Genomic DNA, 22996 nt, shown 5'->3' on the forward strand with positions numbered 1-22996 from the left:
GACATTTGTGAGCATGCATTGTTCCAAACTATCTACCACTCTTATACGTTAATAGTAAAAACAAGGCAATTTCATAAGGATAAGACCTTCTCATAGATTAACCTTTCATTGAAGAGAGTTGATTTCTTTATCTTTCCCACTGCTAATTCTAAACAATTAAGTTCTCAGGTTACCCAATAATTATGGCTTTCCATACTGGACCACATAATGATCAAATATACACAAAAAGAATCAGCTATTTCAATTAGCATTTAGCATCAGGATTTAAGTAATTTTGAGAGCTGTTTTATAATACGGAATGAGAAAATCAGCTTCTCTTGTATTGTCTCCCCTCCTCCACATACAGAGTAAGCCTGCAGGAGCTGTTTACTTGGATGATCAAATAATATTCTCCTCATTATTGAAACGATTCATCGACTTATTTGGATACTACATTAAACTGTCATAAAAATGGCACAACTTCCCAGTTAAATGTGCGTTAAGAGTCTTACAGAATGTGTTAACGTCACGCTGAATGAGCCCCAGCTAATTGGCATCATGTTTTCCAGCCAATACACATGACAGTTGCTTAGCTTAAGAAAATATATATACAAGATATATAGAATAATGATCAGAATGATTATTTTCAAATGTACTTTCAATTCAGGTATCTTCTGCCGAAAAAGATCTTACTGCTCAAACACACATGGACAGCATGATTAACACTGCTACCAACTTGCAATTTGGAAGGACAAAAATTGGCAATATGCTAAAAATGATATTTTATTTACTGTTAGTCAATATTCATCATGTGATTATTAAACATTTCAGAAGAATTCTTTTTTCCTTTTTTTTTGAAAAAAAAAGGGCTGTGCCCATTTCCCAAAAGATACCGTACACGGAGCTGCCAGTTCCAGCACAGAACAATATTACAGTGCACTCATGAATAACATTAATATTACAGCATCACATCTCACAGGACATTTACATGATCCCATCTGAGCTCACACCTGAGGGCCACACTCATGCTTGATAATTGAGCTCTGATTGTAAAGGCAAATGAAGAACACTAAAACCCTGCTGGGATCTGGGTTGACCTCATCCACCCTGCACCTTGCTCTTTCCAGTGCCAAGGTGTCTCTGAGACACTGAATAAGAAACATGTCAAAACACTAGTGCCAAATCAATAACAGGAGAAAAAAAAATGATAAAATGAAAGGAAGCCATTGGGCCTGGTCAGCACTGCTGAACCAGTGTTCAATATGAAACCAATAAAGAGCATAAAGCAGAATACTTAAGATGCCCAGTGCTTTGAGCTTTTGGGAAGGAGATGGCGTGGTGCCAGGAAATGGCCGACTAGGCACTAAATGCCTTTATTTCACAAAGCCCTGCCAGTTGGAATTCAAAAATTCAGAATGTAAATCATTCTCTGCTACATAATGCAATTTTGACAACTTTTTAAAACTGAATAATACATAAAATAAATTGACATATTTTTATATTGCATCATTTAGCTAATTACAACAAAGGAATGGAGTGCGTACGCCCCTGGCTAGGATGGTATTCTAAAACAGAGGCTGATTACCCTGGTTAACAAACAATGTACCACATTAGAAAATCAGATTACTTCTAATATTTAGAAAGCTGAAAATACACTAGAACTCTCATCTAACTTGATTTATCAAAGTAAACCACAATCTATCGTTAAGTAAGTTCAATAAAAGAAGCACAATGTTTATTTGTTATGTCATTGCAGAATATTGATGTGTACACATTTAAAAGCACAACACTATCAAAATGGGCAGTAAATAAAATGTGTAATGGTCAATCTGTTTAAAGTCATGAAAAGCTCATGTTTGTACTGCGATGTACACCTTTCTTTACAATTTCACAACAGGACAAACTTGACACTGACATCTAGGCCAGAATCCTAACAATCTTTCTACATTTTGCAAATGAAAACCTTGTGAGTATGGGTTTTGAAATTATTATAAATTAATCAAGAGAAACAATTTGGACTTTTCAATAAACGTAGCTGAAGGAATATCAGGAAAAGAAACTCTAGCATATACATGTTAACAGATTGTCACATTTTTAAATATAGCTTATTAAAAGGGCACATTTTTTAAATGGAATTTTCTAGTATTTACATTGAGAACATAAATGATTTATACCAATTGAATGAAAATCTCCCACCATTTAACTCCTGAAAATGCATATCTCAGGGTAACACTGTTTGTCTTCTGCTTTTCATACAGATAAAGTATCTTATGTGTATCAAAACACCCCACTACTAAGTTTGAATGCCTGTTGTACGAGCACATCTGTGCCTGTTCAGTACATTTAAATCTACTATGCACCCTCCAGACTTTCGGAGTCCATGCTAAGCAATCTAAATCACATTTGTTTTAGGGTGGTTGTGTAGTACGTCTTTTGAGCCACTCTCCTCGATATGTAAATAGGAGGTTGCATCACTCAAGCAATATTCCATATTTGGCGATTTAACGTGGCTTTTTTAGTCTCTAAAGGCTAGAAGCTCCTTCCGCCAGGCTCCCGATTCATTAATCATGCCTTTTATATATATTCATTTTCCTTCATGTCTTAGACAACACATAAATGGTCACTGTGTTATTTGTCCCCTAAATGGATCTCCTAAGCTGCTTCTCAGTGTTACAGCAGCTTCGCGTTTATTGGAATGATAATGCAACCCACTAAACCTTCATGGTAAAAAGGTAGAAACATAACTTATCTAAACAATTAAAGAAAAATGTCAATTGAAAGAAGTGAAAATATGAATAATGTTTTTCAATCTAAATATAACATTTTCCTCATTTAGGTATATGAACCATATCTTCTTGCATAATTGCATGTAATTAACTAAATATCCGAAATTTTATCTTGAAACTTTATTTGATAATATTGAATCTTTGATAAGCCATTTAAACTATCATAACAAAACTGGGCTGTATGCAGCTTAGTTAACCAAGAAACTAATGTGCATACAGACTTATGTTTTTTAAAAGCCAGGAGTTTTCCAAGAAATCAAGATGCACATTTTGTATAAATTGATAATAAAATAAAATAATTTCATTGAAAGAATGGAATAGTTCTTTTTTTTTTTATTTTCAATCCCATCACAAAGCAGAATTCAGGGAATTGAGCATTATAACTAAATTATCAACATATGTACTCTGTACAAACTAACAAACAAAAAAGTTTTATTCTCCTCACTGGCATTTTTGCCACCGATATTCTATCATAAAAGGAGCTAAGCAAAATTAATGGAAACAAAATTTTATCACACAAAAGAAACAAAAATCTTTAATGACTCAAATAAAGTTTGGAATTTGACATCAGGAGAATGAGCAAGAAAGATGGAGAAGGGGAGGAGAGAGAGAGATGCAAAAACAGTATTACAGACACAAATAAAAAAGAAAAGGAGGAATAGAAGGGTGACAGTCATGCAGTGACAAAAACACACAGAGAGAAACCTCAAGCAATAGTCCAAGAGGGTGAAATGTAGCAAGGGAACCAATCTGGAAAGAAAAAAAATCAAGATACATCTGTCAGAGCCACATCACAAAACAGAGAGAATACGAGAGGCATTTATCATTCCACTGAGGAGACTCTGTGCATCGAGTGGCCTTTCCTGTCAAACCAACCTTTGAAATTTCCAACATGCCCTTAAACTTTCGAATAAGCATGTCTGTGCGCTTCAGCAACTGCCCTCTTAACTCTGGCCTGGCTAGTATAAATGGCAACTTAAAGTCAAGGTCACTCATGTCACTTTGCCATGGGGCTGTGTTTAATTACAGTGTAAACTCTGACAGCTGATAGAGACTCTGGAATAGCAGCAGCACTCTGATTAAAGCAAAAACATGGAAGAGAAAAAAAGATACAACAAGCCTTGTTCTTTTTTCCTCTTCTTATTTCTGTTTGTATAAAGGTGAATATTTTATTTTGATATTTGGTTTGTGTTCCTTTACCTGCTGCTGTGCTTTCCTGTTTAGGGCAAATTCCTTTGGAAGATGTAGATAGGCAATCATCGTCATCTGGTGTGACTTGTATGCCAACTTCGACAGGTGTGGATGCCTTTTTCAGCTCACTGGGAGAAGGTGACGGTGGCTTATCCATAGCTTTGTCCAAGCAGAGGCCGCCATTGCATTGCTTCCTTTTGTGCTCAATAAAGATTAGAATGTCCCCCAGTGGGAAATTCATCTGACACTGGCCGCAGGTAAGGAGATCGTGGTCACCCTCAGGAGCTCCCAAGGTGCCATGCTCCTCTTCTTCATCTGTGAGGATGGCTTCCAGGGAATCAGCTACAGCAGAGAAACACAAAAAACAGGCAAAAGAAAACATACATCAGGTGATTCTACTCATCAAATATCTTCAACCTTTCTTTTCCCAACTTTCCCCATGGACCTGAAGCACTAACAGAGCTGAGAAGTTGTGTTTATGGAAGGGTCTGTATTCACCCATTGACCCGTACAGATCTTCAAAGAAATTTATCAAGGCATAGCAATTAATGTGCAAAAGCACAGTTTTAAGAACAGCGTTATTTGATTTAAAATTCATGCTATTTACTCGCGAAGAGAAAACCAACGGGGTGAAAATGAATGTGTTCCTAGAAGGCCAAATAAATGTTGCACCACACTCCCTTATCAATGACCTGATTGCTTTGGGAAATGTAAAGTGCAGTGGAATTACAGCAAGGACAGTATTCAGCCTTTTTTCTCCCCCTCAATTATTTTTGATGTTTTTCTTAAAATGTTGTCGAAATAATGGGGTTTGTTTGGCACTGACAAACTGGCTTGATTATTTTCAGTTTTAGTTCCAAACAGCTGGCGGCTTTACATTCCATTGCCTTACACATCAAGGAAGGGCTTTGTGATGGAAGCTATTGCATTTCTCGCTGCTTTTGTTAAATGCTCTTGTTGAGTACCCAAATACCTATTTTATCTGCATTAAACTGGACTGAACAAAAAAAGTATTAATTCATTAATATTTTGCCATAAACATTAATATGATTGGAAAAGCTGCCATGCCTTTACACCATACATAACCTTTACCACAGAAAGCAAACAAATAACTTTTAATTACCTGAAATAACAGAGACTGATAAATAGATTTTAATTCAACAATAACAGGCTATCAAAGTTTTCTATTTCAGTTACTGAAATTTCGATCAGTTTCAGTCAAATTTGTTCCTTGTATCGAGAATGCTAACCACCTTACGGTATCCCTTTCATGATTGCTAATTAGACCACGTGTGAATACAACAAAGATTCCCCCCATTTCCCCCCCCAAACCAATCCTCTTACACTTGGCAAACAATTTTGACACAGTAATCCACTATTCAAAGGAAAACTAAAAAGGGTTACAAATTATTCAGACACAAACTTTACAATTTAAGACATTAAGTACATGCCATCAAAATATTATCAAGGAAAATGTGTAAATTTACATTTGCTTGCAATGGAACATACTTAGAGAATTCAGACAACTGAATGGATTTTCACTGGCACGTTTAAAAAAGGTTTAGATGTAGCTGTGATTGAATGATCTTGGCAACTTAATTTTTAAATGTAGTGAATAAAGGGACATGTGAGAAAGGTGAGTAAAAGGGGACTAGTTTATTTTCTTTTTAAAACTTGTGGTATTTTCAGATTCCAAGACTAATTAGCCATTGTCTTCTGCTGTATTTTCCAATGATCTATAGATTTGAATTTACATTAAAAAGATAGATACACCCCCAAGCAGCACACAGATAACAAGGCTCAAATACAGCAAATGTTTTAATTTTAAAATCACAAAACAGTAAAGTAAGCCATATAATCCAAGTGATTAGCTAAGTATATACTTTTGTAATGAATGTGAAATAGCGACATATGGAACTTTAAGAATACATGGACATATTTAAAAAAAGAATTACATTGAATGTGTGGGCTATCCTTTCACTAAATTAACAGTTTTATTGCCGCAAAGTATAATGCTTCAACAGTTATGAATACTGCTTTAAGCATTTGAAGACGTAATTTTATTGCTACTTCTACTGAGGTGATATGGTACAGTACCACTCCGATCTGATACTTTAACGTAAGTTTCAGAAACGGTTAAGAAATCGTTTGTTGTTGTTTACAATCTAAAATTGGAAACTATGCCGTTTCAGCTCGTGAACAAATGTATTCTTTATGATAACAAAGTTTAGAACCGCTTTCGGTTATTTGAAATCGATATTATTCAAACGGAATGAGGGAGAAATTCAGAGATACATTAGAGGCAAGCGGCTTTATCGTGGCTCCGTTCAGCTCTAAGTCCGCGAAGGAAAAGTGTGTACGATAATACAGTAAAATCTCGAATTTCAGCTGTCAAATTCTATCCAAAGGCGACGTATTTCCCTATCTGAATACTAGTGCCGTAACTACCTTTGGACGAGCTTGCAGCAAATTATTGGAAGCCTTATTTGAATTCCACACAACTGTCACTTCGCAAAACTATCAGGAAATGTCGGTTCGAGAAGAGTTTAGCAAATGGCAATAAAGTTACGAACGATACAAAGCGCGGAGTGAGATATTGGAAAGTGTTGGAGATCGGGAGCAGTGAATTTGGACAAACCAACACATTCACTTGATCACCGAAGCTCCCACTCACCCACATTGCTTCGGCTTGTTTTATTTCAAAGTATTTCCCAATATTAAAAAAATGCAATCACCACAGACACGTGGGTCGAAGCAAACAACGAGCTGCTGTTATTGCACAAACTTTGCTTTTGTATCAGTAGCTGAATTGATTTAAGAAAATGAATTCCTTTTTCTATACACTTTTTTTTACGGGGAAGGGGAAAGCTGATATTATTGTTTTTAAAGTGATTGTTTTTATTTAGAATATTGCCTGAACTCAACAAACTTCAACAATGCATCTCGATGCGTCGAGCCCTCGTGCAGGTGAAACTTAGCATCAAAAAGAGTCCTTTTTACCTGGAAGAATATCGGAGGCAAAAGGGCCAGTGAAGCAGAGAATATTTGGGGCGGGGGTCAATCTTCGTTTAGTTTTGTTTTGGTCGGCGGGGGGATAAGGAGGAAGACCTGAGAGGAGTCGCTGGGAAATGGTGTTCAAGTTTGTGCAGGTTGTAGCCTGGGCTTGTTTTTTGATGCTACTCTGCCTCCTAGCGACACAAGCCCGCAGCATCGACCCCACTCCCCTCAGCTCCTCACGCATACATTAAACAACCTTGACACATCTTCCCTATAAAACACCGAGCTAACGCTCTACAATTACATGATTCAACTGGGACTTTGCAAAATAGATACATTCAGAAAACCAAAAGTCCGCACTATCTATTGACAGGTGAAATCGCCTTATTTTCCACCCGCTGCTTGGCTTACGGCAAAAAAATGCATTTTCCACAACCATTGAAAGAAAAAAAAATCGGTTTAAAACGCGAAAGAAACTCCCACAATTTTAACTATACTTTATTCGCCAGGTTGATTTTTTTTTTCTCGCCAGTTTGCTCGCTCTGTTGGATTTCAATGTGAAGCCCCATGAAGTGGCCGATCGCAATTTCAGAGAAGACGGCAACACTGGAGAATCTGACAAGAAACCTGCGGCTTTCCCCCAACAGGAACAAAGTCTCATTTTCACACACAAACCAAAGCAGAAAACTCCCTCTCCCCGGGCAATATGCTTAACGTTGGGGGGCGGGGGGAGGGGAATAAATGCAATGAACTTCCTTTTAAACGTGTGTGGATACCCAGTCCGGGATCCAGATTCCCCTCCCTTCCCCCGCCCCCCTCTCCCCCGAGGATCTCAGTGCCCGGGTCCAGGATCTCGGGAACTGGACTCTTTCCCCCAGTTCCGTCCCTGAGCTCGCTCGCTCGCTCTCTCTCCCCCTGGGCTATCGCTCCCGCCCGCTCCCCTGTAGATCTCCCGCTCTCCCCCTTCTCCTCTTGTGCTCCCGGATCTGTCTCCATCTGTTTCTCTTCTCTGCCCCCGCCCCTCCCACCAAGGCTCCAGGATCTCTGTCTATCCCGATCTCTTGGATCTCCCCCTTCCCCGGGCTCCTGGATCTCTCCATCCGGCTCCGGGATCTCTCTTTACCCTCCTCAGCAGGACACCACTCCCGGCCTCCCACCACCACCATACCGGACTCCAGGATCTCTCAAGCACCCCGCACGCTCCAAGCTCCCTTTCTCCCCCCCGCGCTCCGGAATCTCCCTCCCCGGATTCCCTCTTGCCCTCTCCACTCCCGCCCTCCCCGGGCTCCGAGACTCTATGGCCGGTCTGGCGGATTGCACGTGTGCGCGCCCGGACTGACTGACACCCGCAGCTCCTCCAGACCCGAGAGTGCCCCATCCCTGCCCGCTCACAGACAGTGTTTAGAGCGGAGATCCCCCCCACCCCCCACCCCCCAATATTAATCAGACTCAATAGTTCTGAGAGAGAGGACTTGCGAAACGCTGTAAAATGTTGAGAGCGGCGGCGCTGGGATTTTTTTTGCCATGAGTTTTCCGCACACGCGGAGCCGCTTGTTGTAAACATTCGAGCACGAGATTTTTCCCAATCACAATCTACTTCCAGATTTTTTTTTTGAAAATCTTCCAAAAAATTGTAAGAGGAGGGAAAGCGGGAGAAGTTACGCGGTGAATAAAAGTTGCGAGCGAGGATAAAGTGAGGCGATTTCTCGGCTTCCGAGAGAGAGGGGCAGGAGAAGGGGGGGGGGGGGGGGGAGAAGTTTAATTTTAGGGGGTGGGGAGAGAGAGAGAGAGATGGGGCTCGGGGACTGATGCCCTTTGAGAGGCGGCACGATCAAAGCTGCAAATCCAGCGCTGAGTGTCCGGGGCTGAGGATGAAGTGTCCAGGGGGCGGGAGGGAATCGGCACTTTTTTTGGACTCTTGTTGAGTTTCTTGTCACGGTTTAGTTGCCCCTCTGCTCCTGAGGAGTTTATTCAGATTTCTTTTTTTTTTGAAATTCCCCCCCCCCCCCCACCACACCACCACCACCCCGTGCGTCTGAGGTGACGGCGGGGCGATGGGGAAACGGCAAGGTGGACACACACACACAGAGAGAGAGTTGGGCGAATATGAAGCCGGAACACTTGGAGGCTCAGATCCCAGCAGCTGCTGCTCTGTCCCTCTCAGTCCGGCCACTTGCTGTCAGGAGTCCGGCCAAAGCGCTGACCGTTCGAGTCCCAGCGCCGCTGCTGCCGGCACCTCACCGGAGAGGCAGAAGGGGCGCTGGGGAAGATCTTCCTGCTTCTTCCCTGCACTTTCACCGGGGATTTTTAAATATATGTGTTTTTTTTACAAAAAAAAAGTGGCACAAAAAAATTTCCAAAGCTACTCACGTGAAAATTCCCGTTTACTCAAGTGCTGAGGGTTGCCTTGCTTGCGGCGAGACATGCTCGGTCACATCGGGAGCGGGAAGAAGGAGACTCCAGAGAAAATATCTTCATCAATGGCTTGACATAAAATAAATTAGAAATAATACAAAGATGGCGGATGGAGATGGATTGTGGGATAGCCGTCATGGCTTTAAAACGACCAAGTTCAAGTGCGTACGTGACGTGCCCGCGAACTTGAACGTCAGGAGGTGGCTGGGCAGGGCGAGAGGAGAGAGCAAGCCAATGATACATACCCAGGGACACGGGGCTGGACAAACCCCACTGCTCACAGAGAGTCTCACTCACTCACACACACACACTCACACTCACTCACAGCCCCAGCCATCCAATAGGCGCAGCTTCCAGCAGCCTCCAATCAATCCATCATCTGCTTACCAACCTCGCCCCCCCCCCCCCCATCTCACCACCACCACCCCCTCCCCTTCACACACCACCACCTCCTCTCTCTCTCTCGAAGCCACTCCAACTCCCCCCCCCCCACAACACACACACACCACTCCCAACTCTCTCTCTCTCTCTTTCTGTGCCAGCCCAAACTGCTTGCAACTCATGGGCACAGGGTTTACTGGCCAGATCCAGGCAAATGAACTGACATTTGTTCTGTACAAGTCGTGCAGGACATCAGGAAGGGCAACGCACATGCACTCCACGTTTGTTTGTGTGTGTCCGTTATGATTGTCAACCACGTCCAAAAACGAAAGGTTGACATTATTCATAGAGTTAATTATTTGTGGTCGTGGTGGTACGGGGAATAAATGAGGTTTGCGAAGTATTTTTTTACGGTGTAAAGAGCCAAATAAGTATTAGAATTTGCAGCCTACTGAAATTTCGATGGTGTACACGTGAGTCCAGACTGTTGGATAGAGAGTAGATATTTACATTTGTATATTATTTTAAATTAAAATCATAAATCAAGTCAACTGCCTTCTTTCACTTTCTATCACAAAAGCAACTGCTCCTGAAGGTTGCTGACTCTTTCTGTGTGTATGTGCTTAAAAATATATATATAACGTTATATTACGTTTATTTTGTGAAATAAAAAGGTGTCCTCGACGATCTATTTCCTTGGCGTTACCTGTTAGACACATCTTTGATGCTTTCGGTTACTCATTGGTGGATAATTCACAAGACTGTGAAACTGCTTGAAGTAACGTGAATATATAATATGAAGTGAAAATGTTAATCCTATTATTTTTCTACCCTTTGTGTCGCTCTTCTATACAGTATATTAAACCGAGAACGGCTTGATAATTGATCTTCACACAGTTCATTCTCGTTTTTCAATGGATTTGAAGGTATTTTAGTTGCAGGTATTGGAGTTGAATGCAAATTATGTTTAAAATAGCAATGCTGCTTCTCATTTCAAGACACATACACTGTCCTGTTCATTTATACGAGGTGAGAAAAATGAGTTTTCGAGTAACCTTTGAAGATTTTGCACCTGCATCGACCGTTTATTTTAAAATATAATAAAATTTCAAAGCACATGATTTTTTTTAAAGGAAAATGATTTTATGTTAATTCTGTTGCTCTTGGTGATACTTGGATGGTTTGATTAAATGTGATGGCTGAAAGTCTAGTCAATCAATATAAAATAAAGCATTTTTTCTAAATCTGCCCTTCCATGTTGATTTAAAACAAAATCTGCACAACAAACTAGAAAAAAATGTGTAGCATAATGCTTTGCAATTAGACAATCGTAAATAAGGAAGAATTTCTATTCACTAGTGCATGACTGAAGACTTCAGCGAGATAACTATCGGAACAGATAGTTTAAAGTACCTTGTTTTTAAAACTTGTGCTATACTATAAATCTGTACTGATGCAACAGGAATTGTAGAATATGAAAGATTTCACAGGCGTTTTAAGTCATTGTTTCCATGAAGTATGAGTGTTATGCTCCCCAGACGTAACCTTGTGTATATGATGGTGCTTTTTTATGGAGAATAAATGCTTTTAGCTGGAGGGCCCTAGCCGTGAATATGGCCAGCAAAATAGTTCAGGCAGCAGAAGTGAAATTGAACTCATTATGATCAATGGTACGATATGTTAACACAAACTGCGCCATTTTTTTCTTTTCACCAGCTGTAGCAAGTGGTTGAAGGGTTAACTATTTTTACTCTAACACTCAACGATCAGATAAGATCTGCGGTTGCAGCTGTACCGTCCCTCTCACACGAGGAAGTTAGGTTACTTAAAGTAATGGAAGTAAAACAAAATGGTTTTATAACTCTTAACCCGAGGTGGATGGCACTTCTGTTAAAACGGTGAAAGTACATTTCCCATCTGCAAGGATTCCAAATGACTGTAGGTTGTTTTGTTTTCGAATGTGCGGTTTTCTACAGGAAAAGGGTTCTGTTAATTTATAGGGAGCGAGGGCAAAGCGCTGCCGAGCTGCCAGAGCCAAGTTCCTTACAGCAGACCTCCCCCACTTCTAATGCAAAATTATTTCTGATCTAATCTGCATCTGGGAGCTGGCTGCTAACCTGGTCCCCCTTTATCTACCATCTTGTCCAGTAGTTAGTGAACTGAGATCGCTGATCCAATTATTGCCAAGTCTCAGACAAATGAAAATGTACAGACACCACCACTCACCCCCCACCCCCATCCCCCGCCACGCCGCCTCACCACACCGCGCGCCTCTTCTTCACTCTTTCCTGATTAAAACTACCGGCGCGGATATATATGAGTAACTTTTGTGTGTAATGTCCGCCCTGTGAAACTCGGACCCAGCACAGAGATCCCGATCGAGTGGCTCGAAGAGACTGGAGAGGGGGTTGGGGGGAGGTGGTGGAGGGAGTTTCGACGCATTCGGTTGCGAATTTCACGATCACTTTGTGGACACATCCGTAATGAAGGAATTAATTTCATCTTTTGATTAGCTTAGTGACAGTAACTTTATGTCATATACCCAATGCCTCGAGTTGGGTGTTCGAAGTCAGACTGATGTGCTTATTAAAATGTTTCAGCACCTATCTGTGCGTGTTTTCTCATGGAAGAATTTGGCTACTCGTTTTTAATGCATCCGAATAATTATTTTAGCATTCAGAGCAGCGTCGAACCGTTTCACTTGTGACTCCTTTTATTCTCAGAAACCCCTATGGGTGCCTCCGAGCAAAGCGAGTCAACGATCTATCACGCAGCCGATTCAATAGCAGGCTGAGCTAACCTTGACCTTTACCTAGACCTCGCTCCATCTGGTGCCAGGGTGTTTTTCATAATGTTGATGCCTTGCAGTCAAAATTGATCAACGCGGAATCGACCGCCTGACCTCCTCAAGGGGCGTTGCGAGGTAACCTGGCTGCTTGAAAATCGAGAGAGCCATGTGCAAAACATGGGCAGGAAAATTGAGTGTCCGCTTGGTCGCATTTCAATATGTAAATGATCAGACATTAGCAGTCTCGACCCATTCGCAAAATAAATCAAATCCTTCTGCTGCTTTGTCATTCCACACCACCACCACCCCCCCCCCCCCCCCCCCACCCCCAGCCCCGTCTCTTACATCATTCAGCAAATGTACTCTTTTTTTATATTAAACCTTTGTTTTCTGACCGGGTCTTGCAGCAGTACCCCTAGCGTCGCCGCCAACCTTTACTCGGTGATCAGCGCCTTGTTGTTGCTGATTGTAATCAAATGTTTCGCATAATCTACATAGCTTCTGCGGTCAGTGGTCAACAGCTTGCATAATTCGGAAGTTTAATTCAGTTGTCAGGAAGATAAAGTCAGAGTTTTTGGTTTGCAATCTAACAACTAACGCTTGAATAACTAATTGATCACTCCGTGACGTTTAACTTCGAAGCGCGTTTTGATACAAGAAAGGGGACAATAAATTTGAATAAACTGTAGCATTTGGAGGTAGTGGACAGTTGTGGCATGTGACTTCCAGTATATTAAAGTGGCTGCACTGCTTAATGTGTGACCATTGACAAGATGGATCTATTTACAAGACTAAACCACTTTCCTTCACATACTTTCTCATTACCACAGTTCCAGTGACCTTTCTTGCACAGGTTGGTCGCAATATCTATTGATAAAGGCGAACTTAGCGATGTTTTCAGTATTGTCTGTACAGTCTTGAAGACGTGCCAGCGCTTGCCAGTAAAAATGAGTGTCAATTACAAGCTTCCATATTCCATCCCACATATTAGGAGGCACTTGAGCAGAAAGCGTTCAGATGACGTTTGCACTATATTCAGAAGTGCAAATCGTGTAGGCTTTGTACCAAAACTAATCGCGAACAAAAGATCTGTGTCTTGGCATACAAAATTGAGTGAGAAAGTGTAGCGTTTGAAATGCCCCTGCTGTACAATCCAAACGTAATTGGTGGCATGCATGCTGTGTGTTATGTTATACATATGGATCTGGTGCTATAATATTCATTGCCTTTGTTCAAGATGAGACAGGCAACCGAGAGGTAGTAGCACAACAAAGATTGTTTTGTCTGTGGCTGGATCTATGTTGCGTTCCCCCCCCCTCCCCCGCCTTGCCGTCCAGGTGTGAAAAAAAACTAGTAAAACTGGATTTTGGCTTCCACCAAATGACATGAAAAAGTGCCTTTTATGAGCTTAGGTATTCTTGTCCTCACTCCCAAAACCTAGAACTTATCTATTGCAAACTGCAGTTACCTTAAAGAAACCTTTCAACCAGTTGTACCATGCAGATGTATTCTAATTTATTTTGTCTCCCTTAACTTTAAAGGGTTAGAGCCAAACGTCAATTCTGCCCTACATATGCCATTTAGATATTTTCTCGCTGTTATGTATTTTGTAGAGATGCAGAGACTTGTGCATAACCTCTTTCTATTGCTCATCAGCTGATCTTGTACAGTCTCCAGCACGAATGTCTTTACAAACAACGTAAAGTCTTTCTACTTAATTGGACCCTTTTTAAAAAAAAGTTTATGCTTTAATTTCCTCCTTGGAGTAATTTATTTTGCCTCAAACTGAAGTTGTGCAACTTTACTCGTTTTTTTTTGAAAAAGTCAAATCTAACTGACCTTCTTAATCCACTTCATTTGGGGGAATTTGAAAACAATTTTACTTTTAATGAGTAGGAACATCCTATCTTTTTATTTGATGTGTCCTCCGTGACAATTTACTTTACAGATGTTTTGTTGGCCCACACTTGCTCTAGGTGTGTGTTGAATTCTTCATTTAAGAAGAAATTCTCAACTATTTTGTTTTTATAATTTTGAAATCCCCATACATCACGCGAGAATCCTCTCTTGCACATCATTTGAGTTTTTAATCCAACGGTCACTACTATGGTAAACACTTGAACGTTGAGTTAGTCTTAATGCAGACCATTTCACCTTTTTGCGGCCAGACAGAAGCATACAAGGACCTATTGAATCTGTCTGGACTCAAGTACAGACAGATGGACGGCGCATAGAGCCAAGAGGTTACGTTTGCCAAGCCCTGCATCGACCCTTTCAGGGGGACTGTACTCAGTTAGTCTGTTGTTGGAGTTGAATTATAGTCGTGCACTGCCACACACACAAAAAAAACATTGTTAATAACACTGACTGCATATTCTTGAACAGCCAGCTACCACTTTACATAGGAGGTTAACTTCGAATTGCCTTACTGTTTGAAAACATATTCCTCCTATTTGGAATGCTGGGTCAAAACGTGGAACAAAGTGTTTCCAGCCTTTTGTATCTACGCAGTAAGTGAATTATAGACCCTGCCATTGTACGACAAAAAAAATGACATTTGTTAGAGCATCTTTCCATTGTTACATCAAGATGTAATGCCTGAAACACTATATAGCAAACAATATTTTGGGGGATAGGGTGAGAAGAGTAAGGGCACTGTTTCATTTACAGTTAGAATCTAATTATATATACCCGCTAACCGCTACAGGAAGCATTGGAATCGTTCCAAATCACCAAAGCTCTCGAAGTCATTTAATTTAAACAAAAACTTGAATTCGTCAGGAGTGTTGGATGTTGCCCACCTGTCCGCACCTGGTAGTCAATCACCTTTCGTAAACTGCGTCGTGATGGTATATAATGCGCTATTGTTTTTCTAATATCTATGTAACCAGATCATTGGTGATGCTCACACAAAGCTAAATTATAAAACAATAACTGCATAAAAGGCATTAACTGTGTTAATTGCTTTTTAAAGAAATTCCATGGCTTAAAAATCAAAGAAATACTAACTTAAAATCCCATCTACGGCAGGATATATCTTTTTAAACATAATCGTCAAATCTGGCAATTCAATCATCAGCACAGGTTTAAATCGGCGGCTGACAATGAATATTAATGTGAGGATTTCGCACTGGGTATTATCATACTGTGGAACGGGTGGGTCTATGATCCGCGTGTTGGCAAGCATTAGCAGTAATCAAAACGGATTACTTGACCAAAAAAAATGTCTTTGAATAAATCTTATATGTTTTGTCCATTTCCTTTAATTCGTTTTTAAAGTGCTTGTTGACAGGATTTGTTAGGAATTCGGAGGAAAACATTACACGTTCTCTTCCACCCTCCCTAACGATAAACCATGTTACATTTTAAACATTTTAAGTGGAAAATGCTTTTGTGTAATTAGTAAAAAATAAATTTCAGACATTTCTTCCACATTACTTAAATGTATTACACTGCAACAGATTATTAATATGTAGACTGCTATTATCTGCAAAAGCTAAAAGTGAGTAAATAGTAAGTTGTGTTATAAATAGCTGTAAGTAATGAGTTAAATATATGTATATACATATAAGTTATACATAGCTATACAACTCACTCTTGCATTGTGCAAAATGCAGTTTTGTGAATGTTGCTCAAGTTTAAAACAATGAATTTAAGATTAACATATAAAATATATTTAGAAAATAACGGACATACATATTGTTTAGTGCTCAGGCATTTACATGTCTCATATTTAGCTGATATTTCAGAGCCGGGCATGTGAAAAGTCAATTAAACTGGATATATTTTACTTTTGTTTTTTGTTTAAATCGTTTGCTTCACACCATACTTGGCTGATTATTGCTGCCCACTGTCCATCAATCTATCGTAATGCATGATCTTGTTTATAACTGGTGTAGTTAAGTTGTTGTTAATTTTACACTAAACGGTTGTTATGATGACAAATGAGGAGGCTGTGATCACACACATGGGACCACAAATTTATCTCACGCGTGAAAAGTGGGATTTTGGTTCGGAAGCTTGGCGGTTCTTCGACATGTCTCGGATGGGAATTGGCTGAAGATCCCGCAACTGAAACCCAAATCCTTCACCTTTGGAATGTAGAGAAACGGACAAATAAAAGTCAACCGAAGCAACTTCTCGAAAAGAGAATTATTTTAAGCGTGGTTGTGCAGCGCTACGATTCCAATGGAAGCTCGTAAATTGATATTTGTATCGGCTACATTGTATTTTAAATGATTTACACGATTATGTATATTAGCAGAGATAAAATGATAACATTTCTGTTACAACTAAGATTTATGTACAAATCCTTTCGCATATGTTCGATCAATACGATTTAAACTTAGTTCTATTCCCCAGTAGTATCTGAACGTATTTAATATTGAACGTACTTTAAAATAAAAGTTTACTGATTATTAAAATAGTTTATTTTCTTTGTGAGTGCCTGTTTTTAAGGATTATACCCAATATAGGATTAGTTTTGAAAGGGTTCCGTGCTCAATTGCTAATCAGGAATATTGCAGATCAAAGAGAGAAAGAGACAACGAACGATAAAGATCAATTTCAATTTTGTGCAGATAGATTGAATAAGTTATGTTTTAGATCAACTCAGATAAAGCATAAGCACGCTTTTCACCGGTGAGCAGATTGGCAGAGGAAAAGGGGAAGTTTGTATTTCTTTGTCAGAGGTGCTGCACTGTCCAGCAGTTTGTAATGAACGCGCGCCATCACCAGGGCAAAGGCAGCACTATACATCCATAATACAGTACTGTACACCCATAATCACACAACTAGGTCACACAGGCACACATCAACCACAATGAGTTAGACACCTGGTCAAACGCCATTCTACCGGAGGCCTGTTGCTAAGACAATCAGATCACAACAAAATATTGAAGATTTCTACACTAATAGCATCATAAAGGTTCACATGCTTCAAATGTTCGAAGGAGTTGGGCAAATTTTAACTCACGATTACAATTTCGATTAGCTCATGCCTAATCAAACTCTATCCGCTTAAGCTATAGGACCAAGTTGTTAATAATCATCAATTACCGATACAATAATAAACGGATTCGGAAACTATAATAAGAAACGCTTTAAGTTCGCCTGAAGAAACAAGTGATTTAAACTAAATTGGGTTTTACTGTAAATGTATGAAATTACAAACACTATTCATCTTCAATATAGTTACGTATATATTATTACATATATATAATTTCAAAAGTTATTTTTTTCCCAACAAGATGCAAAAATCAGGTTGCAATGATTTACTTCGTGGTAAAAGTAGTAAATGTGAAGACTTCCCCGTATTTAAGATGAACCCATCGCTTTTAGCATACCACACATTGACCAAGGAACAAATCAAGATACATGAATCTCAAAAAGAACGACACCAGGAAAATATTGGACAGAAAAACCTTAAACAAATTGCCAAGGAATCCAACCACAAAGTTCAAAATCTGTGTTCCTACAACATAGTTCTAATACAAATTCAGGAGGTAACCTGGCAGTGGATGCTTTCTGAATTAAAGTGAGTGTACAACTTCAGTATTTATAAGGACTGATGTATAGGAGATGTACAGTAGCAAATATTAGTTGCATTTACAAGCGTTCTTAACCTCAGAGAAGGCTGATCTAAAATGGAGACTATTATTTTTACAAGTGGAAATAAAGCAGAGGGCACACACTGTGGAATGAGAAATAGTACTGAATAAAATTGGGTTCCCAGGAATTGTAGCACAATGATTGTTACTGAAGTACTATTCCAGAACAGAAAATGCTGGAAGTGCTCAGCAGTTTGGAAGCATTTGATGGTTTGTGGTTGCATTTATCAGTAATTCAGAGGTCTGGATTAATGCCCCAGAGGCCTGAGTTTAAAATCCCATCGCAACAGGTAGGGGATTTAATTCAGTAAATTAAATAAATCTGGATTACAATGTTAGATGAGTCATGATGACCATGGAACTATCAGATTGTTCATCTTGTTCATTGACATCATTGGACCTATTCTGACCAATATCTGGCCAGACAAACAGGAATAAAATGACCTAGCAAACCACTGCCGTGAAAAAGGTCAAAAACAAAGCAGACAGGTGTCACTGCCCTAGATACTGGATATGGCAAAGGCATGGTCAGCCACATTGACCCTGCAAAATCTTTCGTATTGTTATGGGAAATGTGCCAATATTGAGAGAGTTAGAGAACTGTCTGAAAGACTGATCAACTAATGAAGGGTTATGCCCGAAACGTCAATTCTTCTGCTCCTCGGATGCTGCCTGACCTGCTGTGCTTTTCCAGCAACACACTCTCGACTCTGATCTCCAGCCTCTGCAGTCTCACTTTCTCCCTCCTGATCAACTGACAACCCACTATAGACATACACATAGAATCATACATTTCAGCTAACATCCCAGATCCATTCCTCATCATCCTGGGTACATCATAGCAGGACAAACCCACTCGTGGAGACAATACAATAGTGTTATATCATTGGTAGGTAATGTTTCTGGGTATCCTTAACATTGATTCTACATACCATGAAGTCTCATAGCATCAGTCCAAACAATGGGCAAGGAAACCTCCTGATTATAAAACATCCTTACTATCTCTGTGTATTCAAACCTCTCAGCTGAAGAAGCATTGGTTGAACACCACTTGGAAACAAGAGTAACACGGATACAGAATAGACTTTGGATGAGGGATCCCAATGCTCCCAACAAGAGTGGCTCAGTAATGCTACTATTGGTTGATCTTGGGAAGGTCCTGAAAGATTTATCTGCAGAACTAGACCTGCAGCAGTTTGTAAGAAAATGAAAACGAGAGATAAAATTCGATGACCTCATTCTCTCTAATCTATCACTGCAGGTCCATCCACCCATAACAATACTGGCAGGAGTTACCATTTCTGGTGGACATGAAGTCCCATCTTCACAAGACATCCTCCATCTTTATTGCATGGCACTGCCATTATGCTAAATAGGATAGACTCAAACCAACCTAACAGCTCAAAACTAGGCCCTCATGAAGTGCTGTGGACAATCAGTAACAATGGAATTGCATTCCACCACAACTTCTAACCTCAGAGTCCAGTATATACTTCACTCTGTCATTACCATCAAATGATAGTTCAACCATAACTGAATGAAGAAGGTAAGAAAGCTTGTCAGTTTTGAGTTGAAACTTTATTGCTGGAACAGCACAGCAGGTCAGGCAGCATCCAGGGAACAGGAGATTCGACGTTTCGGGCACAGGCCCTTCTTCAGGAAAGAAGGGCCTGTGCCCGAAACGTCGAATTTCCTGTTCCCTGGATGCTGCCTGACCTGCTGTGCTGTTCCAGCAATAAAGTTTCAACTTTGATCTCCAGCATCTGCAGACCTCACTTTCTCCTCGAAGAAAGCTTGTCAAGAATACATTCGTGAATATGTAACAATGAGCCAACCTGGTGAAGCTACAACAAAAGGACAATAAGCATTTTGTACAGGAGGAACAGCATACACTAGGCAGTGCTGAGCAATCCCACAACCAATAAATCAAATAAAGCTCTGCAGTCCTACTGTATCCGAAGGCAAATGGTGGATATTTAAATAACTAACTTGAGGAAGAGCCTCCAGAAATATCCTCAACCCCACTGATGCCAGAGTCTGGAGTGTAAAAAGGCCAGGTTGAAACATTTACAACCACCTTAAACCAGAAATGCTGAGAGGATGATCCATTTCAATCAGCTCCTAAGGTCCCCGGCATCAGTGATAACAGGCTCCAAGCACACTAAATTCAGTAGAGGCTACAGGCCTGACAACAAATCAGTTGAAATATTGATGATATATGCTATGACTGTAGCAGAGCTCTTTCAGTATGGTTACAACACAGGCATCCATCTAACATAGTAGAAGATTGTCCAGCTACATCCAATTCATAAAAAGCTAAAGAAATTAAACCTGAACAAAGTAATAAAAGATGGCATCCACAGTTCCATAAGTGAGCCATTAACTCAGCAATAAAATACTGACTGATAAACAGTTTACATTCCACCAGTACTTCATGACAGTTTTGGTTGAAAAATGGACTTATTCCAGAGGTGACGTGAGGGTAACTGCCTGGATATCAAGATTGCATTTGACTGAGCATAGCATCAGGGAGTCATAGCCAAAACTGCATTCAGTTTTGGCTATGACTCCCAGTTAACATTCTCCACTCGTTAGATTCATAGTAAGCACAAAGGTTGTGATTTTTTGAGGCCAGGTATCTCAGCCTTGGAACATTATTGAAAGAGTTCCTTAGATTAATGTCCCAGGCCTAACAATCTTCAGCTGACCTTCCATTATAAGATCAGCTATGGAAATGCTCACTGATGGTTGCACAATGTTCAGCACTTGTGTAACTCGTCCAATAGTGTTCACTGCAAAATTCAGGTGCAGGCTGATAAATGACAAGTAACATTTGCACCAAACAAATGTTCATCAATGATCATTGTCAACAAGAGGTAATCCAACTATTAGTTCTTCAGCATTCAGCAAGTTTGACACTAATCAGGGCAAAGTAAACCATTTGATAACATCTACTATGTGAAGCATTTATTCCTTCCATATTGATGAATAAAGGCAACATTACGTGCTGTTTATATGATGATTTGCACTACCTCAGCAAAAGTTCTTCAACAGCAATATCTAACTCTTTTGCTCACCACTATCTACAAATTCCCCTCAAAATTACATGTTATCCTGACTTGAAACTATATCACTATTCCTTCACTGTTGTGTCAAAATCCTGGATGTTCCTCCCTAAAAAGCATTTAAGATGTACCTACATCACATAGACCACTGTGGTTCGAGAAGATGCTTCACATCACCTTCTAAAGGGCAAGTGATCTCAAGAGAGAATCTAAATACCACCCCTTGATATTCAATGGCAACACTATCACTGAATCCCTCATTATCAATATCCTGGGGGTTACTGTTGACCAGGAACTAAACTGGACCCGCCATTTAATTCCTGTGACTACAAGGGTAATCAGATGCTAGGAGATGCTGGACACCATCTGGACACAAAGCAGCTGTCTTTGATCACAAAGAGTATCCAAGATGTTCTTCCATTTCGGTTAAATGCAAAGAGAAGACTTGACAACAACCATTTGCTTTAGTATGAATATTTATTAAGTAATGATAAAAAAAATTAGAAGAAAACAAATCTTGCACCCTTCTGCCCATTGGGGACACCCGATCGACTGCTGGTCTGAAGGCTTAGGTTCATTCCTGGCACTGTTGACAATCCCAGTCCGAGGTGAAGTCCAATGACTCGGAACGAAACTCGCTGTCTTATACAGAGTAACAAACAGCAAGCACAGAAAATCAAGTACACAAAACAAGCTGATTATGCTGACTTTGCCATATACTGGAATGTTCACACGACTCATTCAAGGCCGTGCAGCTATCGAATATCATCATCAATTTTAGCCCATCCTGTACATTGGCACCCATCCACCTTGGCCAAAATTAATTCCTTTCACCACTGAAGCCACTATCCATGTTCATGAATAGCATATACCATTTAGATTGAGATAATAAGCAGGGATACAAAAACAGCTAAAAATATTTAAAAACAAATTCAAAACTAATTAAATAAAATAAAGAGGGAGTCTCAGGTGATATGTTGCTCCTGCATGATGTGGGAGCTGGTGGACACCGTTGTGATTCCCAGTGACCACGTCTGCAGTAAATGTGCATTGCTTGAGGGACTCCGGCTCAGAGTTGATGAGCTGGAGTCTGACCTTCAAACATTGTGACACATCAAAGGAGGGGAAGAGTTACCTGGATGCTGTGTTTCAAGAGACAGTCACACCCCTCAGACTAACTAACTCAAATTCAACCATTGGTCAGGGACAGGAGGGTGTGGCTGTGAATGAGGTAGGTAGAGGGATCAAGGTTGTAGAGCTGCAGGAGCCTCAGCCCTTGTTCAGGAGTCTTCCTCCCTTTGTGGACAGGAATGGGGACTTCAGGGACAATCAGCCAGCTGACCGCAGCACCATGGTCATTCCAGTGGGGTGGGGGCGGGGGGCGGAGTTGAGAAGAAAAATGGTGTTGTAATTGGGGATAGTATAGTTAGGGATGTGAATACTGTTCTCTGTGACTAGGATTGAGAGTCTCAAAGATTGTGTTGCCTACTTGATGTTAGGATTCAGTATATCTCATCTGGGCTGCAGAGAAACTTGGAGTGGGAAGGTAAAGATCCAGTGGTTGTGGTCCACAAAGGTACCAATGACATAGATAAAACTTGGGCAGAGGTTCTTCTAAGGGAGCATGAACAGTCAGGAGCTAAATTAAAAAGCTGAACCAAAAAGGTAATAATCTTTGGATTACTACTTGAACCACAAGCTAATTAGTATAGGGTCAATAAGATTAAGCAGGTAAATGCATGGCTTAAAGATTGGTGTGGGAGAAATGGTTTTGAATTCATGGGA

General features: G+C 40.3%; 1 protein-coding gene across 6 annotated transcripts in view; it reads right to left on the minus strand.

The window, feature by feature from the left end:
* Positions 1–9614, minus strand: part of bcl11aa (BCL11 transcription factor A a) — a 287894-nt gene extending 278280 nt beyond the window's left edge. For 2 of the 6 annotated variants that reach the window (XM_087991407.1, XM_087991406.1), the window contains exons 1-2: positions 6957–7102; positions 3966–4298 (exon numbers count right to left, since the gene is read on the minus strand). In XM_087991407.1, coding sequence (XP_087847533.1) covers positions 3966–4197 — 232 coding nt within the window. In that variant the 5' untranslated portion in view covers positions 4198–4298; positions 6957–7102. Of the gene's footprint in view, positions 1–3965; positions 4299–6956; positions 7103–9323 lie in introns of those variants that run through there. The other 4 variants (XM_087991410.1, XM_087991408.1, XM_043696043.2 and 1 more) reach the window with 3 other exon arrangements.
* Between the last annotated feature and the right edge of the window lie 13382 nt (positions 9615–22996).

This window comes from Chiloscyllium plagiosum, unplaced genomic scaffold, assembly GCF_037043375.1.
Source record: "Chiloscyllium plagiosum isolate Xiang-an unplaced genomic scaffold, Cpla_swu_hap1 HiC_scaffold_10, whole genome shotgun sequence".
In the NCBI taxonomy this organism is placed as follows: domain Eukaryota; kingdom Metazoa; phylum Chordata; class Chondrichthyes; order Orectolobiformes; family Hemiscylliidae; genus Chiloscyllium; species Chiloscyllium plagiosum.